General features: G+C 49.4%; 1 protein-coding gene across 1 annotated transcript in view; it reads left to right on the top strand.

Annotated features, from left to right (window-relative positions):
- GALM (galactose mutarotase) overlaps positions 1 to 17545 on the top strand; it is a 58069-nt gene extending 40524 nt beyond the window's left edge. The window contains exons 5-7 of the mRNA XM_002709910.5: positions 14054 to 14195; positions 15932 to 16106; positions 16634 to 17545. Of these exons, the coding sequence (XP_002709956.1) occupies positions 14054 to 14195; positions 15932 to 16106; positions 16634 to 16711 (395 nt within the window). The 3' untranslated portion in view covers positions 16712 to 17545. The remainder of the gene's footprint in view (positions 1 to 14053; positions 14196 to 15931; positions 16107 to 16633) is intronic.
- Positions 17546 to 19054: the final 1509 nt, after the last annotated feature.

Below are 19054 nucleotides of genomic sequence, written 5' to 3'. Positions count from 1 at the left end.
CCAGTTCTAGTCCCGGCTGCTCCACTTCCAACCCAGCTCTCTGCTATGGCCTGGGAAAGCAGTAGAAGATGGCTCAAGTCCCTGGGACCCTGCACCTGCATGGGAGACCTGGAAGAAGCTCCAGGCTCCTGGCTTCAAATTGGCACAGCTCCGGCCATTGCAGCCATTTAGGGAATGAACCAGTGGATGGAAGACTCTCTCTCTCTCTCTCTCTCTCTCTCTCTTTCTCTCTCTCTCGCTCTCTCTCTTTCTCTCTGTCTCTCTTTCTCTCTGCCTCTCAAATAAATAAATAAATAACAAAAAAAGATTGAATTTATTTGAAAGGCAGAGTGACACAGAGAGGAGAGAGAGAGAAAATCTTCCATCCACTGGTTCACTCTGCAAGTGGCTGCAACCACCAGATCTGATCCAGGCTGAAGCTGAGAGCCAGAACCTCCATCATGGTTTTCCAACTGGCCCAAGTAGTTGGGCCATTGTATCCTTCCCAAGTGCATTACCAGGAATCTGGATTGGAAATGGAGCAACTGGGACTTGAACCAGCACTCTGGTAATGGATGCCAACATCACAAGTGGTGGCTTAACCTGCTGCGCTACAATACTACAATACTCCCCCCCCCCCCAAGTGCTCTTCTTGGCTTCCTGTGAACTGTGACTGCGGGAGCCTTGGGAATCTTGGAGGAGAGCAGGAGGCCCTGGGACTGCCATCAGCCTCTCTTCCCTGATCACACCGCCATTGCTAGAGCCTGCTTGGAGGGCTATGAAGCAGCAAAGCAAGTGTAAGAAACTCCTTCCTCCCATAGTGTTCCCCTGTGAAATCAGCAAGCAGACTCCAAATGCTGCCTGTCGGTGTGGCCAGGAGAAGAGCTGTCCCTCTCATGCCAGGACAGTCAGCTGCCGTCGGCAGACTGAGCCCAGTGAAGGATCCAGGGAAGGCCATCTTGGTTCTCATAGAACAGCATTTGGCCTTAGCAATGCACCTGATCTTGGGCAGCGGTCACCCCCACATGCCATGAAAACTTATGGGGCAGGCAGAGGAGCTCCAGCCAGAAACAGAAAGTACTTGAGACCTTAGTGAAGGTCCTTGGCGTGACCTTCAGTGGCTGTTGACTGAGATGATTTTCACATAATCCTCAGGAAATCAGTGGTTTAAGGCATAGACTCAAATCGACTGCCCAGGTAAGAGTCTACCAGTTCTGTGATCCTGGACAACCTACTTAAGTTCTATAGGACTCATGTGTAAAATGAAGGTAAGAACTGGACCACCAGGGCTGGCACTGTGTTGTAGCAGGTACATCCTCTGTCTGCACCATCCCATATGGGTGCCAGTTCCTATTCTGGCTGCTCCACTTCTGATCCAGCTCCCTGCTAGTGGCCTGGAAAAAAAACACCAGAAAGTGGCTCATGTGTTTGGACCCCTGCACCCACATGGGAAACCAGGATGAAGCTCCTGGCTCCTGGCTTCAGCCTGGCCCAGCCCTGGGCTGTTGTGGGCATCTGGGGAATGAACCAGCAGATGGCGATCTCTTTGTCTCTCCCTCTCTATAACTCTGACTTTCAAAATAAATAAATCTTCTAAAAAACAACAACAACAAAAGAATTGCACGACTTCATTGGTTGTGAAGCCTAAATAAAGAGATAATACGTGTAAAGTACTTTAGAACAGTTCCTGGCATTTAGTAAGAGCTTTGTGAGTTTTGACTATTAATATTACCACTAACATCATCATCCTCATCACCACCACTTACTGAATGTTGAATAAATGCCAGACACTGCACTAAGCACGTATTAGTCCACTGACATACCCTTTGTAACAGGTGTTAACCCTGCGCTTCAGTTAAAGAAACTGAAAACTGGAAAGGTTAAGGAACCTACACAAAACTGAAAAACGAAAGTAATTGGTGGAGTGAAAGTCTCTCATCAGGTTTCCCTACCTGCGGAGTTGATTTGTTGGTTTCCCTCTGCTCCCGTTCACAGCAGCAGCGTATTGCAGAGTCTGCCCCTGCGCTGGGTAAGTGCTGAGCACTCTCCCTGCCTTATCTCATTTAGCATCCGCAATCATGCCTGATCTCTGGTGGTCCCCATTTTACAGATGAGAAAATCAAGGCTCTGGGATATTTACAGCACAGAAAGCCAGGATCTAAACCCGGGCCTGCCTGACTCTAAAGTCCTTTCTGTTGATCTGACTGACAAGCAGGTAGGCAGGATGCCCTGGCAGGCTGATCACAGTCACAGGCGAGCATGACTTCTGAGACCCAGTGAAACCCAGGAGGATGGAGTTGGCCTCATCAGCCCCATTTTCTGAGCTATCTTTCTCTGGTGCTTCGTTTTCCTGAAGTTTCTGAGAGCTGTTGATTTGCTCACATTCCGACAAGCTTCTGTGTCTTTTTTTTTTTTAAGATTTATTTTATTTGACAGAGTTACAGAGAGAGGTAGAGAAAGAGAGAGAGAGAGAAAGATCGTCATCTGCTGGTTCACTCCCCAGATGGCCCCAACGACTGGAGCTAGGCTGATCCAAAGTCAAGAGCTTCTTCTGGGTCTCCCACCTGGGTGCAGGGGCCCAAGCACATGGGCCACCTTTCACTGCTTTCCCAGGCACATTAGCAAGGAGCTGGATCGGAAGTGGAGCAGCCGGGACTTGAACCGGTGCCCATATGGGATGCCGACACTACAGGCCAGGGCTTTAACACGTTGCGCCACACTGCCTGCACAGCTTCTGTGTCTTTCACATGTATGTATGTGCTGCGAGAATGAGGAGGATGCTGAGAGAATGCTCATGCCTAGGCATGAGCAAAACCCACTTCACTGGAGTCAGTGTTTGATGGGGGTTCCCCAGAATCAGTTGACCTTCAGCCCTGTTTCTGATGTCTCTTGTCCAAACACGATGAAGTCAGAGCCGGGAGCCTATTGGCCCTGTGTCTTGTTCTGCCCCAGGTAGAACACACAAGTGCAGGAATCCGTTCCTGCGCCGGCTGTGGCCTGCACCTTGGCCGGTAACCAATCCTGATCCGTCCTTCAAGGCGAGGCTCCTGTCTCAGTGGAGCCTTTCCTGACCCCATGGCTGAGTCAGCTGCTGCTCCCTGCTCTGCCAGCACCTTGTGAATGCCATGCTCACTGGGTTTCCCACAAAGCCTTCCTTCTTTCTTTTTTTAAGATATATTTATTTATTTATTTGAAAGGCAGAGCTACAGAGAGGCAGGGCGGGGGGTGGTCTTCCATCTACTGGTTCTCTCCCTAGATGGCCACAATGGCCAGGGCTGGGCTGGGCAGAAGCCAGGAGCCAGGAGCTTCTTCAAAGTCTCCTACGTGGGTGCAGAGACCCAAACACTTGGACCATCTTCTGCTGCTTTCCCAGGTGCGTTAGCAAGGAGCTGGTTCAGAAGAGGAGCAGCCAGGACACAAACCGGCACCCATATGGGATGCTGGCGCTGCTGGCCGGGGCTTTAACCTGCTGTGCCACAGCACCGGGCCCAGGCTTATTTCTTAAAACTGTCTTCTTCCACCAGAGCCTGGGCTTCCTGAGCTCAGTTTGATGCTGGTGCATTGAAAATGCACAAAAATGCACAAAAAATGGATGATATGAATCAAGGCGGGTGGATTTCGTGAAGCAGTGGGTGTTTACTTGCAGGGTGCAGGGAACTTATAACTCTGTCAAGAATGCCAACAGAGAGGAAGATCCAAGCCCTCCTGGCAGAGATCTGGAATGTTGGGAAGCCCTCGCTGGTCACAGGGCTGTACCTTTGACCTTGTCATTATCTCTCCTGGTAGCCTTCCATGATTTCTATTTAAGAGGTCTCTCAATGGGCGTTTGGTACAGCAGTTGGGTGCTGCTTGGAACACCCGCATCTCGTGTCAGAGTCCCAGCTCTGCTTCTGAGTCCAGCTTCCTGCTCGTGTACACCCTAGGAGGCAGCAGTAATGGCTCAGATACTTGGGTCCCTGTCACCCATGTGGGAGACTGGCTGCTTTTGGCTTAGCCCAGCCTCGGCTATTGCAAGCATGTGGGGAGTGAACCAACAGATGGAAGGTCCCTCCATTCTCTCTCTCTCTCTCTCTGCCTTTTAACTGCTTAAAATAATTTCAAAAAGACATCTGTCTTTCAGTTCTAATAATTCACCGCCACAAGAATCTGCGGTCCCTGAATCCCACGACCCGTTCACTGCTCCTCACCCCCTCAGGACCTCACTTCCTCTCCCCCACCCCTGGATTAGCAGTCCATCCTTATCATTGCCCCTTCGCACATGCTGTCAATCTCATGCTGTCTGAAAGGGAGAAGCAGAAATGCTGGTGTGAGCCACTCCTCTGCCCCTGAGCAAGAAGCCCACACCTTCGGGCCAGGGTCCCCCTTTTGCAGGGCTTTGCTGCTCAGACCTTGTACACTCACTTGCCAACCCTGAGCTTCTTTGTAGTGGCTGCAGATCTCAAGGTGGATGATGCGGCACCCTCTGTGAGAGCACCTTTGCATTTCTGCTTCACTTTCTGAACCCTCAGCCCTGCTATTTTGACTCTTTCTATTCTTAGCCCCAAAGCACAAACCTACATATGCAGACCACAGTTAGGAGAACTGCAGCTTCACCTTCCAGGTTCTCAGTGAGAAAAACCGAGAGCACCAGGGAGAGGCGTGGACGTGCCCGAGCTGCCAAGTCAGACGCCGCAGAGCGAGATGGGAAGTGCCTGGGTAGAGCCCAGGGACTGACTCTGTGGACCTGGGCCACCCCTGGCAGGTCCTGTCAGCTGCCGCGTGAGACAGCCCCACAGGGCATTTCTAGGTCTTTCATCTGACTTTCTCACGGATGCTGCAGCACTCACACTTGCCCTGTTGTTTTTATTTTATTTTTCACTCATTCATAGTTTTTCTTTTTTTTTTAATGATTTATTTATTTTACTTGAAAGTCAGAGGTACACAGAGAGGAGAGAGGGAGAGAGGGAGAGAAGGAGAGAGAGAGAGAGAGAGAGAGAGAGAGAGAGAGGTCTTCCATCCGCTGGTTCACTCCCTAGATGGCCACAACAGCCAGAACTGCACAAATCCAAAGCCAGGAGCCAGGAGCTTCCTCCGGGTCTCCCACTTGGACCATCTTCTACTGCTTTCCCAGGCCATAACAGAGAGCTGGATGGGAAGTGGAGCAGCCAGGACTTGAACCGGCATCCATATGGGATGCCAGCACTTCAGGCCAGGGTGTTAATCCGCTGCACCACAGTGCGGCCCCCATAAGTTTTTCAACCCAGGAAAGGCTCTGCTTCATGTCCGAAGAGTACAGAGATGAACAGGGCACAATTCCTGCCCTTTACAACGCCTCCTCCTTACAGGCAAACAGCTTGGTATAATCCCATAGTTATTCTATTATGTGACGAATGGTTTGGGGAAAGTCCGCTCTAAGTACCATGGGAACAAAGTATCTAAAGGGGTCAGTTCTGGCTGTGGAGGTTAGAATCTTCCATAGAGCAAATTATATTAAAGAATACAGTGCTCTTAATTTGTATTCATTTTATTTATTTGAGAGACAGAGAAGATTAGAAAGCTCCCATCTGGTGGTTTATTCCCCAAATGCTAGCAGCAGCCAAGCCTGGGCCAGGCTGCAGTCAGGAGCCTGGAACTCACTCCAAATCTTGCATGTGTGTGGCAGGGACCCACGGACTTGAATCCCCACCTGCTGCCCCCGAGGGTGTGCATTAGCAGGAAGCTGGAAGGTGGATGGAAGCAAAGGAGCTGAGACCAGAACCAGGCACTCTGATAGGGGATGAGGACATCCCATCATAAACACTGCTTGATTCACCCACCCCAAAAGTACTGTACTCTTAAATGATCAGTTGGACTTTGCCGGAGTAGGGTGGGCACAGGGGACACGTGGTTATGAGAAAGGTCCCAAAGACAAATTCCACACGTTCTATATACCTGATCACTAAGCCCGTGAGGGGGTATGTCAGGGCATGTGACTAGGAAGGATATATTGGAACCCTCTCTTTTTTCCCTTCTCATTTGGCAAAAATTATCTTTTTGGAATTATCCTACATTCCTAATTTTAAGTCATGGTTTCTCTGCCATTCCTTAAATCTTAATCTCTTTAGCCTCTGTTCAGCTATATCTTCAGTCTGGAGCTCTTATTTGTTTCTGCCATCCTCCTGAAGATGTTCAGGCATATCATTGATCAAGTATTTCCATATAGGGGTGGGCGTGTGGCACAAGTGAGGTAGGCCACCACTTGGGACACCCACATCCTGTATCAGAGTGCCAGTTCGAGCTCCAGCTACTCCACTTCTGATCCAGATTCCTGGGAAGCAGCGGATGATGGCTCAAGTGCTTGTGCCCCTGCCACCCACATGAGAGACCCAGATGGAGTTCCAGGCTCCTGGCTCCCACTTGGCCCAGTCCTGGCTGTTGTGCCCATCTGCACAGTGAACCAGTGAAAGGAAGGTCTCGCTCTCTCTCTCTCTCTTTCCCCCTCTCTGTCATAGTACCCTTCAAGTAGATGAACCTAAATAAACATTTAAAAATATATTTCCATATAATTTGTAAGGCAGCAAATAGTAGCAACTTGGTTGGACAGAGGAAAAGTTGAAATGAACTTTGATTTGTAGATTGCACAATATCAGCAAAACAGACCTGCGATGTGCCCTGTGTCTTTCCTTCATGGAAAGTCTGTGGCTTTCTTTGTTCTTCGAATCTTCTACCTACATGCATGCTTTAAGGGAAACAATTATCAGCAATCTTGAGTGGCCTGGGCAGTCTCACTGGGACTGAGTGACTATGGCCTTAAGGAGGAGTTAAATACTGAGAGCTCAGGGAGGAAAGTGTAACAAATTACCCTGCAGAATGTGGGTGGGTAAGATTAGAACCTGGAGCCCACGAGAATAGGTGCTGCTTTTTCCCCATGTACTTGTTTCATAAAGGAACACTTTTTGCCTTTTTCAAAGTCAATCTTGGAAGTGACTAGTGATACAAATTTCACAAGGCAAACATACCCAGGTGGGTCACTACCAGCCAGGATTTGGCCTCTGACCTTAGAAATCCAAGTTCAACCATTAATTCTTCCAGGGCTGTTGGAGAGTGGGGTTTAGTTTTTGTCCCAGGCTCTTGCCTTGTGCCTGGAGAAGCATTCTAAGTGCAGGCATGTATAAGGTGCCCAAAATGATGGTTTGATTTAAAAGGTATGAAAGGGAACACACACACACACACACACACACACACACACGTGAGCATGGGTTGCCCCACATAGAGATACCTGTCGTAAGTGGGTTGTGGGCCCAGAAGGAGAAGTTGGGGAAACACCTCCCTGTACCTGCTTTTATGAGGTGGGGGGTGGGTGACTCAGCAGACATAAAGCCACCTGGGAGCTTTGTGATATCTGCATAAAATTCCACGTGGAACTTATTTCCATATTCCTATGGTGTCTCCCCCGTCCCCATCCCCATCCAGGTCCCAGAGGTGCCAGTGCATCCCAGGAAAGAGGACGTTTTGATTGACAAGAGGGTAGAATTAGACCTGGGTTGGAGGCTTGGGGTTTGAAGGTACCTCCAGCTCAGCAGATCGTAAATGAGCCGTCCACCTAGCGCCTATCACCAGAACCCAACTGGGTTTCTTTGTGGAGCAAGTTCTTTCTCTCGTGTTTCTAGTGTTTCTAGCACCACCTACTGGGGAACAAAAATGCCTCAGACTACCTGCAGTTGAAAATGTCAGAAACCGAAAAGCAAAGAGGAAAGGGGAGAAGGGAGGATGGGCAGAAGTTCAGAACAGATTCTGCTGAGAAAAAGAGAATTAAATTTATTACACTGAAGCCACTTATACAGAGAAACGTAACCACTTAAACAAACATACAAGTCAAGCACACACACAAGCAAAAACAGATTATACAGTATAAGATTTTTTTAAAGTAACAGTTAGAAGTAATAAACACAGAAAGCATACTATGAAGTATGACCGAACCAAGAGCACTTATCATGTGTGTAAACGTGCTGGATTTAATGCCGTAAGTGCCCTGCTAAAGTCTCAGACTGAACCCTAAAGCAAAAGCAAGTGGAATGCTATGTACAAGCCAAATGACTCAAGGTTGAAAAATGTAAGAATGTGGAGCAAACCAAGCAAGTGCAAGCCAAAACAGTCTCAATCTTAGTATTATTAAGGCTGATTTCAGCACGGAAATCCCTGAATTCCATGACAGAGGCTATTTTATAATGCTGAAAAATGCAATTGACAATGAGGGCTTGGGGACCAATATTGTGTGGCATAGCAGGTAAAGCTGCCACCTGCAACGCTGGCATCCCCTATGGGCACCAGTTCATGTCCCACTGCTCCACTTCTGATCCAGCTCCCTGCTAATGTGCCTGGGAAAAGCAGCAGCAGATGGCCCAAGTGCTTGGGCCCCTGGCACCCACAAGGAAGACCTGAATGAAGCTCCTGGCCCCGGCTGTTGTGGCCATCTGAGGGGTGAACCAGTAGATGGAAGATGTCTCTCCTTCTCTCTTTGTAATTTTGACTTTCAAATAAATAAATAAATCTTAAAAAAATAAGGCTGGGGCTGGCACCGTGGCTCACTTGGTTAATCCTCCACCTGTGGTGCCAGCGTCCCATATGGGTGCCGGGTTCTAGTCCCGGTTGCTCCTCTTCCAGTCCAGCTCTCTGCTGTGGCCTGGAATGCAGTGGAGGATGGCCCAGGTCCTTGGCCCCTGCACCCACATGGGAGACCAGGAGGAAGCACCTGGCTCCTGGCTTTGGATCGGTGTAGCGCCAGCCATAGCGGCCATTTGGGGGGTGACCCAACGGAAGGAAGACCTTCCTCTCTCTCTCTCTCTCTCTCACTGTCTAAATCTGTCAAATAAAAAAAATATTTTCCATTCAAAAATTTGTGTGTGTGAAAGAAGAACCAGGGCAAAGGAAATAATTGCTTTTTAAGGTGTTTTCAGAAAGAATAATACTGTTTTTGTTTTTGTTTTTGTTTTCCCCTAAGCCCGACTCTGGCAAAAGAGAAGGGATTCTTTTGTGTGCTTCCCAAAGTGCCTTGGTTGAATCGGGGACACCCAGCCCCCAGCCCTGGGAGCTGTGTGCCTCACATACCTGCAAAGCTCCATGTGAGCTCAAGGACCCCAGTGCTCATACGCCAAGAAGACCACACTTCCAAACAGCAGCTCTGAGTTTGAGCAAAGGATTATTCTATTTTCCCCAAAGATCTGTTCTCCCTCTCAGCATTTAGGAACTCACAAAAGCAGAACCAGCGCTTCAGATGACCACAGTCGGTTCTCCTTTTGCTTGATCGTTGTAGTGGGAAGGTACCATTTCCTGATTTTTCTTAGCCTCCTGTGATTTCAGCTCCTTTGCATGCTACAGCTCTCCTAAAAATAGTAGAAACCAAGTTCCTAAAATCTTTTCATCTGACTACATAAAAGGAAAAAGTGATTATCACTTCAAAAGAGTATGTTAACTACCCAGCATTCATACTTACCTTGAAAATATAGGATACAGCTCTGGGACAATAAAAAAAATTTTTTCAAGAACTAAACTGTGGGGCCAGTACTGTGGCATAGTTAGCTAAGCCTCCACCTGTGGAGCCGGAATCCCATACGAATGCCAGTTTGTGTTCCGGCTGCTCCTCTTCCAATCCAGCTCTCTGCTATGGCCTGGGAAAGCAGTAGAAGATGGTCCAGGTGCTTGGGCCCCTGCACCTGCAGGGGAGACCCAGAAGAAGCTCCTGGCTCCTGACTTCAGATTGGCCCAGCTCCTGCCATTGCGGCCATTTTGGGGGGTGAACTATTGGATGGAAGACCCCTCTTTCTGTCTCTCCCTCTCTCTCTCTGTAACTCTACCTCTCAAATTAAAAAAAAGAAAGAAAGAAAAAGAAAAAGGACTAAACTATGTCATTGTTTAAGACTCTGAAGTAGGGGCAGCTGTTGTGGAATAGTGGGTAAAGCCGGTTTGTGTCTCAGCTACAGCTCTCTGCTTTGGCCTGGGAAAGCAGTGGGAGATGGCACAAGTGTGTGGGCCCCTGAACCCATGTGGGAGACCCAGATGAACTTCCTGGCTCCTGGCTTTGGCCTGGCCCAGTGCTGATCATTGCAGCTATGTGGGGAGTGAACAGGTGGATGGAAAATCTCATCCTCTCTCTCCCTCCTCCTCTGTCTCTGTAATTCTTTCTTTAAAAAAAAAAAATTATTTTATTTATTTGAAAGACAGAGTTACAGAGAGAGGTAGAGACAGAGAGAGAGGTTTTCCTTCTGCTGGTTCACTCCCCAGATGGCCACAACAGCCAGAGCTGCACCGATCCGAAGCCAAGAGTCAGGAGCTTCCTCCGGGTCTCCTACATGGGTGCAGGGGCCCAAGGACTTGGGCCATCTTGCACTGCTTTCCCAGGCCATAACAGAGAGCTGGATCGGAAGAGGAGCAGCCAGGACTAGAACCAGCACCCATATGGGATGCTGGCGCTACAGATGAATGTTTAACCTAATTATGCCACAGCGCTGGCCCCTCCATAACCTAATTTTTACCTCCTTCCTTACTCATGTAGTCATTCCACCTTTCTTTCTACACACACACACATACACACAACTTGCACACACATACATCCTATCACTGTGTCCTCCAACTGTGACCTCCACATGGAATCTCCTTCAGCCTCCCTCACGAATTCAGTCTAAAATGATAGCTCCTCACTCGACCACTACAGTGTCATCCATGACATCTCCCCGCTCAGCCAGCACGGCCACACTGCTGGTCTCCTCCCTGTGGCTGTCCCCGCTGGAGTGCCCTCCACACTCGGAGCCTGTGAACTGCTCCTCTGTCTGGTTCCTCCTCCAGCCTCCATGTAGTCTCCCTGGGTATCAGAATCCCTGGCATACAGTAAGTGTTTAATACATGTTAGAAGGACTCGGTGAATGCTCTCAAGTTCACTGCTCTGGCCCTAGCATACTTTCGAGGACAGGTCTGCTGTAGGCATTTGGCACAGCAGTTAGGATGCCACTTGGGATGGGCCGTGCCCCATATTGGGAGTGCTGGCTTCCAGTCCTGGCTCTGCTCCTGGTTCCAACTTGCTGATGGTGCCCGCCCTGGGAGGCAACAGGTGATGGCTGCAGTCCTTGAGTCCCTGCCATCCCTGTGGAAGACGCAAATTGAGTTCTTCCTGGCTTCATCCTGCCCCGGCCCTGCCTGGCTGTTGCTAGCATTTGCAGAGTTAACCAGAGGATGGGAGCTCTCTGTCTGTCTGTCTGTCTGTGTCTCTCTGCCTTTCGTTTAAAAATTCCAAAAAAAAAAAAAAAAAAAAAAAAGTAACCCACTGGTTTGCGCTGCAGGCTTTCTCACATTGTCTAGGCTTTCTTACCAGCTCAATTTAAGAAATTTGTGTCCTCTGAAATAGCTCGTCCCGTGTCTGGGGAAGAACAGAACTGAAAGGAAGAGAATGAAAGGTGAGAAAGGAGAGTGGCTGCATTCCGGCGGACGGTCAGCCCGCGTCCCAGCCTTTTGGCAAATGTCGCAGGAGGACTCTGCCGAGACCAGCCCTTCCCTGAGCCTCCTGTTGAGGGGATTCACACAATCAGCCCCATTCCTCTTTTTTGCCTCAAAGCCCTGTACTTTTTTTTTTAACTGGTTTTTATTAAAACAGAAAAGATGGCAAGCTATTTTTACACATTTTATCAACTCTAAGATGCCAGCAATTATAAAGTTCACCATTATTGTATGTACCACGAAGAAAGAAAAAGCTATGCCAGTTAAACCATGGGATAGCTCCAGAGATTTTTTTTTTAAGGTTTATTTATTTATTTGAAAGTCAGAGTTACACAGAGAGAGGAGAGGTAGAGAGAGAGAGAGAGAGGTCTTCCATTTGTTGGTTCACTCTCCAGTTGACCGCAACGGCTGGAGCTGCACTGATCCGAAGCCAGGAACCAGGAGCTTCTTCCGGGCCTCCCACACAGGTGCAGGGGCTCAAGGACTTGGGCCATCTTCTACTGCTTTCCCAGGCCATAGCAGAGAGCTGGATTGGAAGTGGAGCAGCTGGGTCTCAAACTGACACCAATATGGGATGCTGGCGCTTCAAGCCAGGGTGTTAACCCACTGCACCACAGTGCCAACCCCCAGAGATTTTAAAATGTGAAAATAACTGTCTTTGGGCCGTTGTTGTAGTGTAGCAGGTAAAGCCAGTGCCTGGGACACAGGCATCCCATATGGGCTCCCTGCTAATGGGCTGGGAAGAGCAGCAGAAGATGGCCCAAGTGTCTGGGCTCCCACCACCCACATGGGAGACCTGGACGAATGAAGCTCCTGGCTCCTGGCTCCAGCATGGCCCAGCACTGGCTAGGATGGTCATCTGGGGAGTGAACCAGAAGATGGAAAATCTCCCCCTCTCTCTGTAATTCTGACTTTCAAAGTAAATAAATAAATCTTTTTTAAAAAGTGTCTTAGATGGATGAAATACAGTAAAGGAAAATCATAGGTTGTTGGTTAATGACAGCAAGTTACGTGAGCCTCTGCTTCCTCATCTATTACAGGAGCTATCTGGACCGGACAAGCTCTGAGAACCCTTCCGGTCTTGACATCATTGAATTTTGTTCATTTCTTTTTGTTTTGTTGAAGATTCTGTATTTGAAAGGCAGAGTGATAGAAGGAGAGAGAGAGATCTTCTATCTGCTGGTTCACTCCTCAAATGGTCACAACAGTCAGAACTCCATCTGGAACTCCCACATGGGCAGCAGGGGCCCAAGGACTTGGGTCATCCTCTGCTGCCTTCCAAGGTGCATTAGCAGGGAGCTGGATTAGAAGTGGAGCGGCTGGGACTCGAACCAGTGCTCCAATATTGGATACTGGCATTTCAGGCAGCAGCTTAGATCACTGTACCACATCGCCAGACCCCATCCTTGAGTTCTTTACATCACGAAGGGATTTTTTTAAAAGATTTATTTGTTTATTTGAAAGGCAGAGTTACAGAGAGAGAGGGAGACAGACAAAGAGACAGATATCATCCATCCACTGGTTCCCTCCCGAAATGGCCACAACAGCCAGGACAGGAACAGGCCAAAGCCAGGATTCTGGAGCTTCATCTGGGTCTCCCACATGGGTATAGGGGCCCAAGGACTTGAGCCATCTTCCACTGCTTTCCCAGGTGCATTAACAGGGAGCTGCATCAGAAGTGGAGCAGCCTGGTCTTGAACTGGCACCCATATGGGATGGTGGCATTGCAGGCAGAAGCGTGACCCGGTACTACACCATAGCACCGACCCCGAAGGGATGTTCTCAACTAGATATTGGTTGTGTAATGACCAAGAATGGAATCCTGTCCAGGTTCCTCCTATGCGTTCCCCTTTGAGTTGAAGGTCACCAAACTGCAGTGTCCTCCCTCAGGACTGACCTCCCCTGCACACCACTGTGAAGAGGTTCCTGATGGCCACCTTGACAAGGACAAATATAGTACATGCAAGCCTGACGAATCTGACTGCTCCCAAGAAGGAGCAGCGCTCGCCCATCTACAGTTCCCCCAGGAATCACTCCGGGAGACACACCGCTTCCCTGAATACTGAGTCTACACGGGCACAGGCAGAGTGCTCATACAACCCTGTTTGCCACTTAAGCCACTTGTTCCTGGGTTCTTTGTAACAGCTCCCGCTGTGGTCTGGAGTGTGTCCCCAGGCTGATGGCGAGCTGCTTGGGGCAGCATGGTTGTCATTGGCTAACAAGGGCCCCCGATGGTACGAGAATCACTCTGCTCGGGACTTTCTTAGTGACGGCTTAGCCGTGCCTGGTGCTAGTGCTTGGTTCTGAGCTTTGAGATAATTCAGCCGGAGGCAAGGAAGGTCAGGAAGGAGACTGACTGAATGATTGGGACGACGTCACTCTTTGATGGAAATCGTGTGCTGCCTTGCTTTTATACGTTTTTCACACTTGACGGCCTCTGAATGTTATGGCCACCGCATGTTTGCAGTCCACAGCACACTCTAATTAAGAAATCCAGGAGTTCATTCTCCTTCCTAGAATCCAGGCTCCCGTCTCCTTTGCCAAGGGGGGAGGGTGAGGTCCCTGGGATGCTGCAGGTGCTCACTGGTCTGGGCAGTCGCCACCTCCGCTTTCTGCTTTCTGCCACCAGGAGAAGTTGCTCCGGTGCAAGGAACTGCATTCGACCTGAGGAAGCCGGTGGAGCTCGGGAAACACCTGCAGCAGTTCCACATCAATGGTTTTGACCACAATTTCTGTCTGAAGGGATCCAAAGAAAAACATTTTTGTGCAAGGTGGGGAACTTTTCACTTACTACCTCGGTAGGGAAGAGGAGACACCAGCTTCTACTTAAGGAACTTCTCTGTGCTTCTTCACTATGCTGCGGGGCCCAAATACCACATCCCATGTCTTTTCAAAGCTCCCATGCCAATTAGCCCCTTATCCCCTTCCATTATCCCCGTGCCCCCTACTCCACATCCTCTCTCCTAATCTCTGCGAGCCCTGAAAGCCCATTGCTGGTAGAAGCCCTAATTCTCCCTGCCTGAAGTCACCTCTTCCTTCGCTGAACTTGCAGAGCCCTTCCTCCTTTCTCCGTTGGTGATTTGTGTCCTGCCTGCTCCTGTGGCAAGTCGGGAAGGCCACGGTTCTCCTGCAGCTGTCACCACCTCCGGCCTCAGTCTGCGCGATGCTCGTGTCGCGCTGTCTCTCCTCGCTCGTGCCATTTCATCTTTGGGAACCCTTGGCTCTATCCAGACAGCTAATCCCATGCTTGACACTAGCAATCATCACACGTTGGAAGGACGAATGGATTTTAAATACAGCAGATGACTGAAACTCTGCTGGACAAAGAACTTCCAAACCTTCTCCACCTCAGAGCCCCCGCACAAGGCCTGGCTGTGTCCTTTAAGCCCAGTCACCTTTCTCCTCCGTGCCGCTCCCTCCCATTTCTCTCCCCCACTGCCCCGACCCCCACAAGGCCCTCCTGACTTCTTCCCTCTTGAGCAAATCCTGGCCTCCTCTTCCCTCGCCTCTTTTCCCTGAACCTCTTGGTGGACAACATGGGTAGGGGTGTGTTAACTAGTACTGAGACTGTCAGGTCCAGGCCTTTCTTGATCTATATCTCATTTTTTTTTTTTTTTAAATTTATTTGAAAGGCAGAGTTACAGAGAGGCAGAGGCAATGAGAGAGGTCTTCCATCTGCTGGTTCACTCCCCAGATGGCCACAATGGCCAAAGCTACACCAATCCTAAGCCAGGAGCGAGAAGCTTCCTCAGGGTCTCCCACGCAGGTACAGGGATCCAAGGACTTGGGCCATCTTCCACTGCTTTCCCAGGCTATAGCAGAGAGCTGGATCAGAAATGGAACAGCAGGGACTTGAACCAACGCTCATATGGGATGCCAGCACTGCAGGCGGTGGCTTTACCCGCTAGGTCACAGCGCCGGTCCCCTATATCCCATTGACACCGGGTGCACAGCCAGGTGGGAACACCTCTGGAGAGGTCTGGTGGTACACAAAGGAAACAGTGTATCCAGTGGGAACCCAGAGCTGGACTGCTCTGGTGTGAGTCCCAGTTGTTCCTCTTCCAATCCAGCTCCCTGCTGATGCACCTGAGAAGGCAGAGGAGGATGGACCAAGTACTTGGGTCCCTGCACCCAAATGGGAGACTTAGATGGAGTCCCAGGCTCCTGGCTTCAGCCTTACCCAGCCCTGGTTGTTGTGGCCATTTGGGGAGTGACCCAACAGATAGAAGTGCGCGCTCTCTCTCTCTCTCTCTTTCTCTCTCATTCACTTTATAACTCTGCTTTTCAAATAAATAAACACATCTTTAAAAAAAAAAAAAACGCACTTCCTGGCCCACGAAGCTTTGAGAATTTTCCACTGTGCTCCTCCTACTTTTATGTCCTGCATACATCCTGCCCCTGCTCTGCGGCCAGGTCTGACTCATGTCTCAAAGCTGCTTCCCAGCTCCTGTCCCTCCCCGCCTGCATTTCTGCCCTGCACTCATGCGTGGTTTGTCTTTATCCCCAGGGTGCAGCACGCTGGAAGTGGGCGGGTGCTAGAAGTGTACACCACTCAGCCTGGGGTCCAGTTTTACACGGCCAACTTCCTGGATGGCACGCTGAAGGGCAAGGGCGGAGCGGTCTATCCCAAGCACTCTGGTTTCTGCCTGGAGACCCAGAACTGGCCTAATGCAGTCAACCAGGTAAATAAAGCCACAGGCTGGCTTGTCGGAGTGGTGTTTTGTCCAAGGTCACACTACATGACAGAGGCCACAGCACTCAAGTCAGTCTGTATGAGTCAGAAGCCCATGCTGGTTCTCTTCCCCAAGTCATGATAAACACGGAAAACCCGTAGCCAAGTCACTGACATGATACTTCCATGTTTCAAAAGAGCTCGAGTGTTGTACCTGCAAAGCCTCGACTCCGTTTAGTGTTCCTCCTTATCAACGCCTGTGCATTTGCTGCATCCATGCTCCGGGACACATCTTCCATGTCTTTCCTTCCTATCTGTTGCTGTGTAACCTTAATCTCCAGCTGTCAGTGCCAACCCACGAGAAGAACCTTGCACTTTACAACACTCTGCTGCCTTCAACACGTGTGCTGAGCGATGCAGTAGATTTTCATTCTGGCTCGAGTTATTTACCTCGTTGCAAAGCTGCACTGGCCGGGTTCCCCAGAAGCACACCCCTAGTGACTAATGATGTAACCTGGGTTGTTTTCCCCTTCACAGCCCCACTTCCCTCCTGTGCTGCTGAGGCCCGACGAGGAATACAACCACACCACCTGGTTCAAGTTTTCTGTGGCTTAAGGAAACGTGAAGATAGGACCCTGGAGATTGGAGGCCGGGGGTCCCCGCAGCAGCATGTCTCCTGTCCCAAGATGGGATGAGGAGTTAGAGGCTTTCAACGTGATCCTATGTGTTTTAAAATCATACAGATGGTAGCTGTCGTGATAATCAGGCTGAGTGTTGATTTCCTTTTCCAAGACTAGCTCCAGGCCATGGCTAATGATCACTCTCTTCTCTGTGCAGTTCTGCGGGCAAGTCAGCTCAGCCATCAGTGTCATCGTCTAAGCCCTGACCCCTGTCCAGAAGCAGTGCCCAGGACTCTTGTGCTGTTGTTGGTTCCGCCTCTCTACCCTACCCTGTTCTTTCCTGCTTCCCGCCCTTCCTGTCTTTGATGCTGCTCTCATAGCTTTTCTATTTCTTCCCACCCTCTAGCCCCTACCACATTATTCTGCTGCAGCACAAGAGTTTTCCAAAGTCATACCAGCTCATTCAGTATGCCAACAGATGGGCCTCTGTGCCTCCGGGAGGCAGCACCTGACTGACCAGAGAGGGAGCTCAGCTGAGAAACAGAGTGACCTCCCCACCACAAGCTACTAAAACTTGTAGCCAGGACTTGAGTTCAGGTCATGCAAACTCAAGTCTCCTGCTTTGCCTGCACCTGAGTCCGCAAGAGCATACCCAGGGTCACTGAGGAGCAAAGAGGGGTGTGAGCCCTATTCCGTTAGAGCCAACTTTTCTTCCCAGATTCACTTTTATAAATGATGTGTTTGGGGTGGTGATTTTTGCAGAAATATATCCTGTACCTATTATCTACTCTAATCAGTTGAAATAAAACTAAAATCTGCCTCTTCTGAAGACTGCAGCTCCTTCACTCACCTTCCATGGGCCTTCAGGAAATGGCCAAGGACATGGGCCTGCCAAGTCCTGTACCGAGCAGCCCAGCATTTCCTAGAGGAACGGGGCCCAGTGGCAGCCTGTTGAGCTTTCCCATGCTTCCTTTCTTTGCAACAAGTAATAAAGCAAAGGTACCGTGTCTTTTTAATCCATTTCAATATGGATTCCCTGAGTACTACAACCCTCTGCTGGAGCCTTCAAGGGATTCAAGAAGCAGCATAGACAACGTAGTCTGTTCTTGCAGGAATATCACCGCCTCTCTGCGGAACACAAGACTAATAACTGGGTAACTGTTACAGACTTGTACAGACTTGCACCCTGACAGAGCCAGCGGCCCTGGGCATTTCACTCCTGCTGGCTTTACTTGGCCTGAGTTTCCTCAACAGATTAGACTTTGATTACCTGGAAGATGAGACCATGTCTGCAAGGCAGGGCCTTCTGGGGGCCACTAGTCAAGTTCTTTTCCTCAGGCCCTCCCCGTGGTTTTGATGCAGGGTGGACAACAAATGCTCAAGCCGCTGGAGCACTGAGCAACAAATGCTGGGAGCAAGGAGATGGAGTCCAGGGTCTTTTGCTTCCTTTTTGGGTTGAGCAAGGGTGGAGGCCTAACAAGATGGCAAGAGCTCTGCACAGTCTGAACTTCTGTCCCACATCCTGTTTCTAGGACCCCCCTGGACAACTGGCTTCTTACTCTGCTGCCATTGGCCAGCATTCACCTTCATTAGCTGCTCACTCTCACCTAATTCTAATGCTTGCCAGAGTGTCTGAGTGGAGTATTTCATCTTTCCCTACAGCCCTGCAGTGTAGGTGGTGAAGTCCTCATGTAAAACAAGAGGTCACTGGCTGGAGAAAGTGACTGATCCAGAGCCCAAGCCCTCACCCTTCAATAGGAACCCCCAATGTGTGGTGTACTGGTGCGTACTCCACCGACAGTCCCCAGTCTTGCCTTTCTGAGAGGGGGAAATCAAGGATTCCTAACACATAGTCTTGATAAATGGAGACTGTCTCCTCCATTGTTACTGGCAGTAATTAAATTGGGGGGGAGGGTGGGGAACTTGGCACAATCTATCAGTACTGGAAAACTTGCAAAAATCATGATCTCTAACAATTCCTTGTCTAGAAGTCTATTCAGAAGTACTAGCATGAATGGGTAGAGACATTCAGACAAAAGGTATGCATAGCAATTAGTAAAAGTAAAAAATTGAAAACTACCTAATGCCATCAGTATAGGAATGGATAAATGATAATCATAAAATAGAGTACTATGGGATGTGGTCATTAAAAAGAGTGAGTTCAGATAATACATAGAGCATCCTGCTTTTGTAAAACAAACAAAAACTTCAAGGATATTTGTAAAATCTGGAGAGGAAAACCAAATTATTAACAGTGATCTCTGGGAAATAGAATTTGGAGAGGAAAAGGCAGAGCCTTCGCTTTACTTCATTGGTAGAGTTTGAATTGCCAAACATC

The sequence above is a fragment of the Oryctolagus cuniculus genome, chromosome 2 (genome assembly GCF_964237555.1).
Source record: "Oryctolagus cuniculus chromosome 2, mOryCun1.1, whole genome shotgun sequence".
NCBI classification, from domain to species: domain Eukaryota; kingdom Metazoa; phylum Chordata; class Mammalia; order Lagomorpha; family Leporidae; genus Oryctolagus; species Oryctolagus cuniculus.
This window is presented reverse-complemented; position numbering and strand designations above follow the sequence as displayed.